This window comes from Amphibalanus amphitrite, unplaced genomic scaffold (genome assembly GCF_019059575.1).
Source record: "Amphibalanus amphitrite isolate SeventyFive unplaced genomic scaffold, NRLGWU_Aamphi_draft 000473F_arrow, whole genome shotgun sequence".
NCBI classification, from domain to species: domain Eukaryota; kingdom Metazoa; phylum Arthropoda; class Thecostraca; order Balanomorpha; family Balanidae; genus Amphibalanus; species Amphibalanus amphitrite.
In genome coordinates this window covers 250348-263773 of record NW_024881967.1, presented here as the reverse complement: position 1 = coordinate 263773, position 13426 = coordinate 250348, and the positions used below count along the sequence as shown (strand labels likewise).

The 13426-nt window shown below is 60.3% G+C and overlaps 1 protein-coding gene across 1 annotated transcript in view; it reads right to left on the bottom strand.

Moving 5' to 3' along the window:
* Window positions 1–28: 28 nt before the first annotated feature.
* Window positions 29–13426, bottom strand: part of LOC122392172 (ski oncogene-like) — a 61397-nt gene continuing 47999 nt past the window's right edge. Inside the window, exons 2-6 of the mRNA XM_043386756.1 lie at window positions 8866–9080; window positions 4934–5114; window positions 3847–4023; window positions 2969–3061; window positions 29–1470 (exon numbers count right to left, since the gene is read on the bottom strand). Of these exons, the coding sequence (XP_043242691.1) occupies window positions 1378–1470; window positions 2969–3061; window positions 3847–4023; window positions 4934–5114; window positions 8866–9080 (759 nt within the window). The 3' untranslated portion in view covers window positions 29–1377. The remainder of the gene's footprint in view (window positions 1471–2968; window positions 3062–3846; window positions 4024–4933; window positions 5115–8865; window positions 9081–13426) is intronic.

Genomic DNA, 13426 nt, shown 5'->3' with positions numbered 1-13426 from the left:
TCACTTCACTGGGGATTGAAACATGAAACCGGTAACGATTCAATGTTTATTCAAAACAAAACTTAAATGTTATACTAAAAGCAGCGAGCAGCATCGATAACGAACATGCACAAGAACAAATATTCACCGCGTGCTGAAAAGCAGGACCGCAACACAGCGACTGCCATCTGCCGGCGCCGGACCGAACCACAGATTCCCACCTCTGCCGCATGGACCTCCCGTATCACAATGAGCGTCCCGACGAAGCTTTCTTGCGCTTACAAAAACCGACTGAGTATCTTGTACTGTACGCTAGCTGCGCAATACACCGGACAGGGGAAAAGGAGCGGCCGCGGCCGCCCCTCCGCAATATACCGGACAGGGGACGAGGAGCGGCCGCCGCCGTCCCGCCGAGACCGAACTGAACCGAGACTGGCGGCGCGGCGCGGCGGACTCCCGAGCTGCGGGCGCCCGCGCGACCGGCCGAGACAGAACAAAAAGATATTGTACGACACCAATTTCGCTGTGTGTATGTGTGTAGTATGTGGGCGCGTGTGTGGCGGCGCGACTCTGGGCCGAGCGATCACACACGCGCGCGCACTCGGTTGGCAGCTTCGGTAGGCAGTGGCAGCTCCGCACAGCGCGGAGGCGTCTACAATTAACAAGAAACCGAGCATCACGTGCCATCAGGTACTATCGGGCGGGCGGCGGCGGCCCGGCGCGCGCGGCGCCGCCCGCCCAGCCGCGCGCCGCTCTACAGAATACCACCGAGCCAGCGCGCACACCCCCAAAGAGATTTGACACGACACGGCGCGGAGAGCGCGCGCGGGCGCACAGACGGCGGCGGCGGAGCCGGCCGGCCGCGGCCGCAGCGGCCACTGAAACGGGAAGAAGCAGCGAACGCCACGACAGCTGAGAGAGCACACGGACGCGCCCCCGCTCTACTGATCTGTCGGTAGCTTTGTTAATGAGGTAAAATTCAGGTAGTGTTACGGCGGGTATCATCAGTTGACTCCCCATCACAAAAATGTGGCGCGGCCGGCGGCGGGCCGCCACTAACACAGACGACGGCGGCGCGCGGCGCGCGGCGCAGCCCTCCACAGAACATCCACAGCCGGAGGGCGGCCGGCGCACGCGGCGCGGCGCGGCGCGGCGCGGCGCCAGGCGCCCCAAAACCCGGCGCTGGCGGCGCCAGCCAGCGCCGGCACAAATCACCCGCTACGCTCGCTCTCTCTCTCCCTCTCTCGCTCGCGCTCTCGTTCTCTCGCTCTGCCCGAGGCTGCAGTTCGGCGGTCAGCTCCCTTGGGAAGCGACCGCGGCCCGTATCACGCATCCAGGCGGCGACGGCAGCGCCGCCTATAGCCGCGACGGTGGCGCCGCCGGCGGCGGAATGCGGCGCTATTCGCCGACGGTGCTGACGGGAGTTGAGCCGGCCTGCGGCGAGGTGCGGCGGCTGCAGTCCAGGACGGCCGTCTTCTCGTCGTTGGCATCCTGGCGGCAAAACGGACACGGTCAGCGACGTCAGGCCGACGGAAGCTGAGGGAGCCGGGGCACGGCCATCGCCACACACGAGCACACAACAATTGTACACAAACACAGCCGAAACTTGAAGTTGGAAACCATATTGGCTGCTTGCATTGATGAACGGAATAATCGGACCAGCCAGATCCAAAGCGCCTGTCCTACAGCGTTGAAAATCGTCTGCATGAAAACGTCCAACGTAAAAAGTGCCCTACACTGTTCACTCGCACTTTTCGATGGGAACGGCTCTATATATCGACCGTCGCAGGCTGACTGCCATGGATCGTGCTGTGCCGACCGGCGCGGCGGTCCGGTGAGGTGGGTTTTCCCGGCGCCGGAGGCTGGCACTGATCGCCTGTGCCGCCGTCGGAGCCGCCGAGGCAAACAGGAAGCATAGACGTAATAGCCGGCACCCGATTGGACAGTTAGGGTTCGAAATATTGATGGCCGGCAATCGCGAGACTATTCAAATAGGGAATTTTTAATTTCGGTTCCGGAGGGCCTGGTAACACCTCAGTTCGCAATTCCACCTTTCCACTTCCCACAGTTTGCCTCAATGTCTGAAACAGTCGCGATTCCCCGCGCTAACGCCTGGAAACTAACTCTGGGGACGGCGCGCCGTGCCGTGCTGGACGCAGTTAGAAAAGCCGTCCCCGACCACCGCTCGGCAGAGTTCGTGGAATTCCTGCAGAGCGCGATCAGCCGGCCGAGTTTCCTTGCCGTCACCCCATTGGCTGTGTCTTTCCATAGCCGTCGGTCGGGCCGACGCCACGCCGATGACGACACCGACCGAATTCGTTCCGAGAACGACGCCGCTTCAGGAACCCATAACCGTACCGACTGTCATAATGGTCATTCTACACTGGAAGCACTAACATTCAAATGAGGCCCAGCCGGTGAAGTCGGAACAAATGGCGTCGACTAACGGCGCACTGTCGTGCTGGGACACCGCAAATTCGACCAAATTGCACCCGTAATGCGTCCGCCCACCGTCCGGCAATTAAAATATCGCGTGATTTTAAAGCACCTTTAATGAGACGCTTCACGCCTGGAAATACGAAATAACGCGTCCACTGGGCGGCTCCCACCGAGTGATTACTATGATTGCCGGCTGTGATCATTATCTCATTTTTGTAACCGGACTACGGTACCGAGCCAAACGAGCTCCAATGACAATCGGCGCCGTGCCGGCTCACACGCCTGTGGCTGCAGTAATGGGGACAGAGTGGCCATCCATTCCCAAACGGCACACGGCCTGCTCAGCGTGGAACAACAGGCCGTTGCATACGGCAGCGTGTTATGGAGTCGGGCTGTGACACATGCTTCATACAAACGCTGATCACATGACAGGACGTATCACAAACCCATTTTGATAACCTATCCGAAGCTACTGCTCTCTATAGCCATATTAACCCCAGTCCCCTCCCTTTCCCTCCCATCCAGTAACCTGCAGGTGACCTCTACTGACCTCGACCTCTGTGCGCGCCTGTCTGGCGGCGGCGTCCTTCTGTTGGGTGACCATCAGGTCCCGCAGGTGGGCCGTCCGCTCCTCCAGAAGGGTCTGTAACAGGACACACCATCAACCGTCTGAGGTCACAGGTCACACTAGGCCATGGGGCGAGCACAGTCGTGACCTCAAGGTAGCTGTTGGTAAGTAACGGTTTGTTTGGTAAGTGGTATTTGTGTTCCTCGTCACCTACCACTCAGTCAATCAGAGGATAAATTCCCAGGGGGCGTCGTACAGTGTTTTCCGTGGCCTCGCTCTGGGACATCAAAATCTCGTAAAAATCGTCTCCTACTCTCGAGAGCGTAGCCCGGTAGCTGAGCCATCCCAAAAACAGCTCTAAACTCGGCTGGGGCGGCATTTTTCCGATGGCTGGCCTCCATTACTGGCTATCTCGTCTCTCATCTGCTCTTTACGAGGCACCCGTCTCCTGGGACGGTATTCGGGTGTCCACCGAGCGGGTGCTCTCAGACGGCCCCAGAGGGACGGTCCGCCAACTGCAGAGACGGTGTCCATCCCCGACCCTGACACGGTGCGACACTCCGGGAATGGCCGCACGGGAGCACCACAGGATATCAGGAGTATCAGAGGATGTGGGGCACCACAGGATATCAGGAGAGTCCCACCGTGACACCCGGCCCCGGGAGTATATTTCAGACACCCAAGGGTTCCAGATACCCAGGAATGAGCCCTAGACATACAGGGACACTCAAGGGCGTCCCCATACTACCGAGCCGGAGCCCCCAGGACCGACATCGGGACCTCACACTGTAAGTGATCATTCACATTCATTCGCTCATCAAGACATCATCCACACCGTCTCTCTGTGGTGCGGCACTGACCGTTTTCTGTTTGTTCTCTGCCCTCAGCCGGGTGACGGCGTCTGCCAGAGCTCGCACGGTGTCCACCACAGAGACCCGGTCGCCGGCCGGCAGCGGTCCCACCAGCGCGCTGACCCGCGCCACCGCCGAGTCAAGGTTGGACAGGAGCTCGGCAGCGTCGCTGTCCGCCGCCCGCGCCTGGAGGGAGAAGGGGTAGGGTGAGAGGTCAGAGCACATGTGCGACGCGGAGGTCACAGGCATACGCTCACAGACACACACACAGATACAGAGTGTTGGCTAGGTTACTGGAACTAGCATCGTCGGTACAAATCAAAGGTCATGCTCATGGCGTGGGGTCAAAGTGAGGGTATGCTCGAGGGATGTGTGTTCAGTGGCAGAGCGTCACAAAGTCTGTGTGTAATGCAGGGTCGCCCGAGCCGTTGTCAGCTCAGCTGGTTACTAGTCAAGCTAATCTGATGTCACCTTTCATCATCTAAACCCCTCGGCAGTGCACACAAAGTTAATGACCACAGCGGATGGTATCGCTCACTGTTTGTTTACCGGTCCGTGTATTTACAGCCCTAGCCCGTCCTCTGGTGTCAATGGCCGCACCCCGGCGCGGCCCCGACATTCCCACCGTCTCACCATTCACACATATTGATCCGAGCGACAGCAACTTGTCAGCCGGCGCGGCGGCGATGCGAGAAAATAAACAACGGAAAGCTGCAGCCTGCAGAGCTCGCCAGTTCGCGGAATCGAGGTCAGGGCCGCGCCGCGTCCCGGCACCACTCCTGGACAGATCGATTGAAGCCTTGTGAAGCTGCCACAGCTCCTGTGGGGGTCACGTGACCGTGCGCGGCGCAAGCCCCGCCCCGGGCTGCACTTCCGACCCGACAGCTCGCCTCTGAAAGCTCGCCTCGGGGCTTGCTAGCGTCGTGCCGCTACTAGGAAATGATTTGCATTCGGGATTGGACTGGATTCAGGCAAATCGGGCGCTCTTTGAGCTCGAGATTAGTATTCGAAATCGTATCAGAGTGAAATAAATTAAATTCGTTCGGGAGTTATTCGAGCTACGTCGCTGGTTGATGTGTGCGACTGACGGACGTACCTTGGGGGCAGCGGTGGCGGCGGCCGGCGGCGGCGCAGCGGGCTCCGAGGTGGGCGGCGACTTGTGCGGGGCCAGCGCCACATTGGGCTGAAAGTGTCGCTCGTGCTGCTTGGCGTCCTCGTTCTTGACGACCCGGTCCGGATGCAGCAGCACCGGCGGGTCGTGCGACAGGAACGAGCGGCTGTCGGCGGAGACGGGGGGCGGTCAGAGACGACACGGTGCATCGGCGGGCAAACGACAGAGGCGGAGAGACGGTCAGCGACGAAGCATCAACACTCAACACTGCAACCAGTTGCACCGGGGAGAAACAAACGCGACATTACAGGCACCAAATCACCGTTCGCATACATTGGAGTGACATCAGCGCACAGACCGGTGAGACAGCGCCGGACAGTGGACAGCGGCTATGACGTGATAGAGATCTGCGACCCGGTAAATATCCCACCCGACTCTGGAGTCTGGCACAACTCTGCCAGACGCATAGATTTCAGCCTACAGCAGCCGAGCGGCCGACGCAGACAGACAACAGACGGCCGACGGACGCCCGTTTCCAGCACCGCGCAGCAGCCAGCAAACGCCTCACACTATAGACGATGGATGGCAAACGCCTCACGTATAGACGATGGACGATACAGAGCGGAAGGAAGACAACTGGAAGACAAATGATGCTGTCCGACGGTCACCAGTTCACAAACAGCTCAATCAGGAGTCTACAGCGGCGGACAGCGGCGGACTCAATCAGCGGCGGACAGCGGCGGACTCAATCAGCGGCGGACAGCGGCGGACTCAATCAGCGGCGGACAGCGGCGGACTCAATCAGCGGCGGACAGCGGCGGACTCAATCAGCGGCGGACAGCGGCGGACTCAATCAGCGGCGGACAGCGGCGGACTCAATCAGCGGCGGACAGCGGCGGACTCAATCAGCGGCGGACAGCGGCGGACTCAATCAGCGGCGGACAGCGGCGGACTCAATCAGCGGCGGACAGCGGCGGACTCAATCAGCGGCGGACAGCGGCGGACTCAATCAGCGGCGGACAGCGGCGGACTCAATCAGCGGCGGACAGCGGCGGACTCAATCAGCGGCGGACAGCGGCGGACTCAATCAGCGGCGGACAGCGGCGGACTCAATCAGCGGCGGACAGCGGCGGACTCAATCAGCGGCGGACAGCGGCGGACTCAATCAGCGGCGGACAGCGGCGGACTCAATCAGCGGCGGACAGCGGCGGACTCAATCAGCGGCGGACAGCGGCGGACTCAATCAGCGGCGGACAGCGGCGGACTCAATCAGCGGCGGACAGCGGCGGACTCAATCAGCGGCGGACAGCGGCGGACTCAATCAGCGGCGGACAGCGGCTCTCGAAAACAGCCGTCCACAACGACGGCAGAACAGAGCGGTTATTCACGGTGTTATCCTCAGTGCCGCCGTCAACCGTGACGTCACCAAACAGTGTGATTGACCCTGCGCGGGTGAGGAACGCAAGAGACGCGCGCGGACATTCGACAAGGAACGCACAAGGAGAGTTCGGTCACTGGGAAGCCTTTTTAGTCAAGCGTCCCTGCAATTTCTCAAAGGCCGATATTTTCTCGATCTCCATCTGACATTCCAAAGGCTGCCGTCCGACAGACACAGTTTGGGGAGAAGGCCGGTGCAACCGCCCCGCCGCTGTCCGGTCCGGCGTCCCGTCCAATAATCAGCGCCATCCGTCTGCCCATCCTCGGCGCCATCAATCTCGGCGGATCGGCCGAGCGTCCGGAGTTCCTGGAACGGCCGGGTGGGCGCCGGCGCCCCGAATCCGGCGCCCGGCCGCCGGAACTGGCTGTATTTTAAACAGCTCAGCCTCCGCCCGTGCCCGGGCCGCTCGTCTTTCAACGCCGCAGCGAGCCTCAAGGGCCCCGGACGCGGACCATTAGCAGGGGACGCTCCGAGCCTCGGTGGCTTCTCTCCCTCAATAGTAGTCGGCGGGCTTCCTTCTGCGACCCCGAGACGGATTCACATCATTTGGAAGCCGCCGGGACTCCTCTCGGCCAGAGCCAAAGGCCGGCCGGAGCCGTCCGGTCGCCGGTCGTCAGCCAGCTGCGGCCCACCTGGCCAGCCTTTTTCAGCCCGTCGGTGGCGGCGGACGCTCCCAGCTGCACCGCACTGGGCACGCGTTCAATGGCGGCCGGCCGGCGGCGGCGGCAGCGGCCCAATCTGTTCTCAGAACCGGCGACGGCTGACCATAATAGCCCGTCGGGTGGCCGCCAACGACCGGCGGCGGAGCCACAGCGGCCGCCGCTCCGTCTCCGGCGGCTCGGCACAGACGGGCCCGACGGCCGGTGCGTGGGCCGCGGACGCCACCAGAGCGACCCGTCGCTGGCAACGCACCCGTCTGCGGCAGCGGGCGGGCGGGCCGAGCAGTGGCAGCCGCCACCAGGCGGTCCCGTGAGCGCCCGCCCGCTGACACGGCGCGCTGACGGCCCCAGACGCCCGTCAGCCGCCGGCACGCCAGGCACCTCCAGTAGTGACGTCATCACTGACAGACGCGTGACGGCCTGTGACGGGGCGTGACAGGCCGCGGAGGAGCCGCCCATCGGCTACAGCGGGCGCCCACTTCAGTCGAAACAAAGCGGGTCGCTCTAACGCAAAAACCACATCTGGCTGGGGACGCGAGCTTCTCTGAACCCTCACATGGCAGCCATCAGTCGCCGGTCATCCATCCCGTCTTTCAGTCCCCTGAGGCCAAAAACCATCTCAGAACCCTCTCCCAGACCTACCCCACTCGCTGCCCTATGAAAGCTGGTACCTCAGCCCGGCGGCGTCCCCACAGTGCCGCTGCGGTCCAGGCAGCCCACCGGCCCTCCCCGGCCCCACCGCCGCCTCCCGGCGCCTCCCACGGCGCTCCCAAAGCCATCAGCGGCCGCCCGGGGGCGCGTCGTTTGCAGACCGCCGAGGGAGTCCGTTCGTGGAATGCGCCCGTCGCCGGCGGCGCGGCTCGCCAATGAATGGCGCCGGGCCGCCCGGCCGCGCCCCCAGTGCCGACGGCGTCCCAGACTCCGTGCAAACGGCGCTGACTGGTCCTCTGCTGGAGCGTGTCGACTCTGATCGGGCCATTCCAGCAGCCAGGACGGCGGGTTCAGGCTGAGCATATCTTACAGCACAATATATAGTGTTGAGAATGCGAGCTTTCACTGAAGTCGGCCAGATTTTGATGGTGGATAACCTCATCAACTATCAAGTCCCATTTCCTTGAGCATGTGTATACCACCGTCCACCACAAAGAGTTTGTCTCCATGCCTGGTTGGTGCAGCGGCATTCACTATACAGTTGGACCCCTCCCGACTCCAGCTGATGCGACGAGGCCTCATCATCGCCCACCACCGCAATACAGCCACACCTCCCCGCACGTCACCGAGGCGGCCTCTCGGCTAACGTCACCGTCACGTCAGGTCATCGCCACATCAGCTGGCATCAGGTGCGTCACGTCACTCGTGGCTACCGTCCTGCGTCAAACCAGCCAAACGGACAGAAAGAAAGGCCGCGAGCAGCGCGGAAAGGAAAGAAAGGAAAGAAAGGCCAGCGTGCAACGGTGAAGTCAGGTGGCCACGACCGCCGAGCGGCACCGATTCAGAAAAACGGTGAGTGTGGAAACTCATGCAGGCTGGCGTGGAGTTGCTGGACTGTTGTGAGGGAACCGAAGGGAAAGTAAGCAACGAGGAGCCGTAACCGCTGATCCGACCATTTTAACGCTTCCTTATATCCAATCAGCAGCAACATAGAGGAAAACACTCCAGTACTCGAATGTGGTCGCATCAGAGCTCCGTCAGCTCCACGGAGCTCAGAGCTCGCAGCCGTGAGATGCAGCGAAAACTGTGAGACACCTGACCTGCTACATCCTCTACTGACCCATCTCATCCTCCCATCACTGACCCTTCCCTTCCGTCTCTATACTCACGAGTGCGGGGTGTCCTTTGTGACCGTGTGGGCGGCGGTGGGCGGCGGCGGCAGCAGGCGCGGCAGGGCGGCCACATACGGCCAGCCGTGCCAACGGTACAGCAGCGCCGGGTCCGGCAGGCCGATCGGGTACAGCAGCGCGCCCGGGCCGCCGGCCGCCGACGCCGGCTCCTCCAGCTTGCAGCGCTTCTCGTCCGGCGCCTCGTCGGCAGGCGGCTGTGAACAGACAGAGAGAGACGGTCAGGGGGACGGTACAGAGGCAGAGACGGTCACAGGGGCGGTACAGAGACTGAGACGGCCACAGGGTCGGTACAGAGACATAAGGACGGCCAGAGGGGCGATACAAAGACATATCTTATTTCACTGTGCTTATGAATTCTTCATTTTTGTGCGTATGTCCTCATGAAATCACACAGTATTCAGTATCGCGAATATAGTAAACGGCACGGATCTGGGATTTCGCCAGTTATTTAGAGTAGGTACCCCTTGCCAAACACGGTTGGCAAAGCCGGGAACAGAAACGCTCAGCATTCTGCACCCTACGGCAAGGTGAAGGAGGACGCTGGAGACTGACTGCGCCAGGCGGGCATCCACTACACACCGCACGGTACACGAAGGCCACTGCTCGGCCTGGCACCGGCCCGCGGCCGCGCCCCTAGAGAGGTCACTGGGGGTCTCGGCATCCAGCCCCGACGGCTCCAGAGCAGCACTTGTTTTCACGTGTAGAGCACGAGCCAAAAGGGGGCCATCGAGTCCATAGTAGGGCGAGGGTAGGCGGTTAGATGCTCCTCTGCCAAACTGACGGCAAAAGTGGCCAGATAGACAGATCCTTCTGCTTAAATGTCCAAGCAAAAGGACAGCAGGTGTGAGCTGAAGGTACCGTACGTGTACGTGCTCCGCGGGTAACACAGGCGATGGACGACTCGTCGCCACGCCGCCGTGTGAGGTCTGGTGCGTCGCGTGGTGGCGCGCAAGGTGCTAAAACCGGCCATCCCCAACCGTCGGCTCGCCCAGCGAAGATAGGTAGGTATAGTAGCCTACCCCTTCTCGCTGGCGAAGATTTCAACTATGGAATCAATTTATGTGCACGTCTCAAAAAATGTTTCTCTTTTCCAATTTCTATCATCGAACTGCAATACAGTATGTACGTTGCAGACACTTTGTCTTGCAGGCTGTAGCTTAGACCAAACGGCAGCCACACACTATCAGACCGTGTAGCCGAATCGGCCGTCGGCCGGCCCGGTTTGGCCCGGGCCGCCGCCGGTCGTCGGCCCGCGTCGCCATGGCAACGTGATGACGTCAATGCGGCGTGGCCGGCGGCGGCGGGCGCGGCTTGCACGGAGCGCGTCACGGGCGGCGGCGCTCCGTGCCGGCCGTGACGGCGCCGTTACGAGCCCTCCGCCAACACCGGCAGAGAGCGCCGTCACACGGACGGCCCGCCGGCCACCGCAAGTGCGCCGTAAATATTAGACGGCGGCCGTCCAAAGTCCGTCGGCCAACACGTGAATTGACCGCGACCGAGCGCCGCCGGACGGTGGGCGCGGGTCGGCACGGAGGCGAGCTTGATGTGCAGCATACACTTCCCGAGGGGAGAGGTGTTCAGATTAACGCCAAAGAAACACAATGCCTCGGACATTTGGCGGTCTGTGATATATGCTACCGCGATATTTACCCTGTGTCATGTGTGGTCCCTGTATACAGTGCAGTGATGCAAAATCCACAAGTTGCTAGAATAGAGGCCTAAACAAAGCGGTCCAAATGTCAAGCCGGGCCACGACTTGGCAACAGCATCCCTTCCTGCTGAGCGCAGCGTCTGACAGTGGCCGCTTCTGTCCTGTCCCCAGAATAGACGGGGCGACGCGACCTCCAGCCGGCCTGTGGAGTTCCCGAGCCGGCCTCCTGCAGGCCGGCGCCGTGCAGAACCGGAGCCCCGACCTGCCGAGGCGCGAGGCCGACTACAACCGCACACCCCTCCGCCGCCAGAACGCGGAAGGAATCGGCTGGTGGTGGATTGTCGTCCCTGGATCCGACTGCACGGTGACAGTTTCAGGTCCTCATTTCCAATGAGCTGCCCTTACCTCACACCTTGCAATGCGTTACGGGGCGCACGACCGACCAGATAGCTCGCCCTAATGTGTAAAATAGAGTAGCCAGCGGGATTTGCTCCACGCTGACCCCAGCCACCGTTCAATTTAGCACTACCTCAGCATAGCACAGTAGTGAAATGCACACACCGAGGCGGCTCCCCCCGCTAAGGCCGCCCCCCCCCCCCCCCGCGCACGTCCGCGCCGCGAGGTCAGCCGGACGGCCTTGCTGTGACCGCGGTGCCTCGCCGCCAGCCGGGCCGCCCGCGGCGCCAGCGCCGCAGCCGCGCCGTGCTCGCCGCCGCCGCGCCACGTTGACCCCGATCGCCGCCGCCGCCGCCGCCGCACAGTGGGCCAGGCGCTTCAAAAAAGCGGAATTAAATCAATGAGCACAGCTGCGGTGCCAAAAATGATTCGTTACAGGGTAAAATATCATGCTAAAACCGAATCCGATATCCTGGTTACGCTAGGTCACTGACCTATGACGTCATTATTTAATTTCTGCGTTGCACATAATATGCCTGGGACAGGCGGGCACTATGCCGCATTGGCCGCGCGTTTGCAGTCTTTTCGTGGTTTCAAGCGTTCAAACATGTGATATGATGTTGGTCCCATGCATTAGGGTGGGTGTAAAGGTCACCTGAAGGTCAGGTCAGGTCATTGACCTTCGATGACCTCGGTTCACTTTTTCGAGTTTTACATGTTTCTGGGCTAGTATTTGGAGCTGAATTCGAATTTAGGAACCATTTGAACATTTACGAAGTAGTTTTGGTGCCTTCGTAACATGTTACGAAGCTGTCAGAGGCGGGTTGACACCTACTACGAATACCCGGCAGGACCCATACTGGTTGACCTGACCTGAGCTGACCCGACCTGGCCTAAATGCATGAAGACATCATCTGTGATCAAAACTAACATGATATGCGTGATCAGCATCCCGAAAAACCCCTTAGCAGCCACACTATACGACGTTCTAACAGGTCCCGACTTTCGGCCATTGACCTGACCTCAGAGGTCACCATTTGACCTATGACCTTAAAACCGGGTACCATTGGCTTAGTCTCGTGACGACCTACACGATGGTTTTTTCCGCGAGGCTCTAGCTCAATTAGGGGCCAAACGCTAGGAGGGTCGCATCCCCCTGTGCCGTCGAGGGATGCAAAACGGCCTATGCCGGCGAGGGTTAAACCCTTATTTGTCCATTTCGCGCAAAAATGCGCAAAATGTTTGCATTGGGCAGCAAGCTATACACCTTGAGGAAAGTCAGGCAGCAAATATCTTCGTGTTGTTCGGTGACGTTTTCTTTATATCCTTATATAAATTCATTGGGTCGTTGCACTACCACGGTTCCGAACAGGCACTGTAAACCCCACCGCTACTAGTAAGCATGAAATAGTTCCCGGGAACTTGAGTACGAGAAACATGCGCAGAAATACCGGCTGTTTTTTTTTAAAGCTATTTTGTACGGAATAACTTTAATGATTTTACGCTGAGAGCTTTTGAATCGGGGGAACGGAATATGGTACACAGCAGTCATTTCCATCTCCAGTCGGTAAGTCCTACTTTGCGACGTTATAGCATTATCTTCCTTGACATTGGGGAAAGGAAACTTGCTTATTCGGAAACTTTGGACATTTTTACAATACTCTATCCCATAATTACAGGAATTTCACCGAAGTTGATTTTCGACTTAATTCCGCTTTTTTGATGCGCCTGGCCCACTGTGCGCCGCCGCGGTCGGCCGGCCGGAGCGAAAGAGTGCGGTCGTGCACGGCTGTGGTCCGAAACCCCGGCGGTGGTTTTCTTTGTTGCGAGGAGGCGGTGGTGGGGGTGGGGGTGGGGTGGGGGTGGGGGTGGGGGTGGGAGACAAATGGGCGCCGCCGGGGCGGGGCGGTCGGTCAATCGCCGGCGGCAGGGGCGGGGGCGGGGGCGGCGCTGATCCCAGTCTCAAAGACTGACGGCCGTCTCAGCTCGGCCCAGAGGCTGGCTGTATCACAACTGTGCAGCATCAGTGAAACCCCAGCACACCAGACGGTGAAAATAAACAACCCTCTCGCTCACTGTAAGCACTGGCCAGCAGGGCCTCGCCATAAATTAACTCTTTCGCATAGCTGCTTTTGCGCAGAGGTTTAAATACATTCATCGCCCGCTCATCTGTTTAACGTCGCCGACTGCTGTGACGAAATGAGAATGCAAATGTGCGGTAGCGCGTTGGAGATAGGATCGCCCGGTGTTGGTAGCATCCTGTCTGTTGACGCCGGCGTGCATGTGGTGGCAGGCTGTGTGTGCGGGGCGTACCGGCAAGGTCCGGGTGCGGGCAGCCCGTTCCCCTCGCCACCACCACCGCCGGACGGCGCTCATAACTCGTGTAAGCCTATCTGCTCTGTCAACAGGCCCTGCCGCCGTAACGACTCAGTTGACCTCCGCTGCAATGCGGGCGATTGTGCAGGAGGCCACCATTTATTTATGCAGCCTATG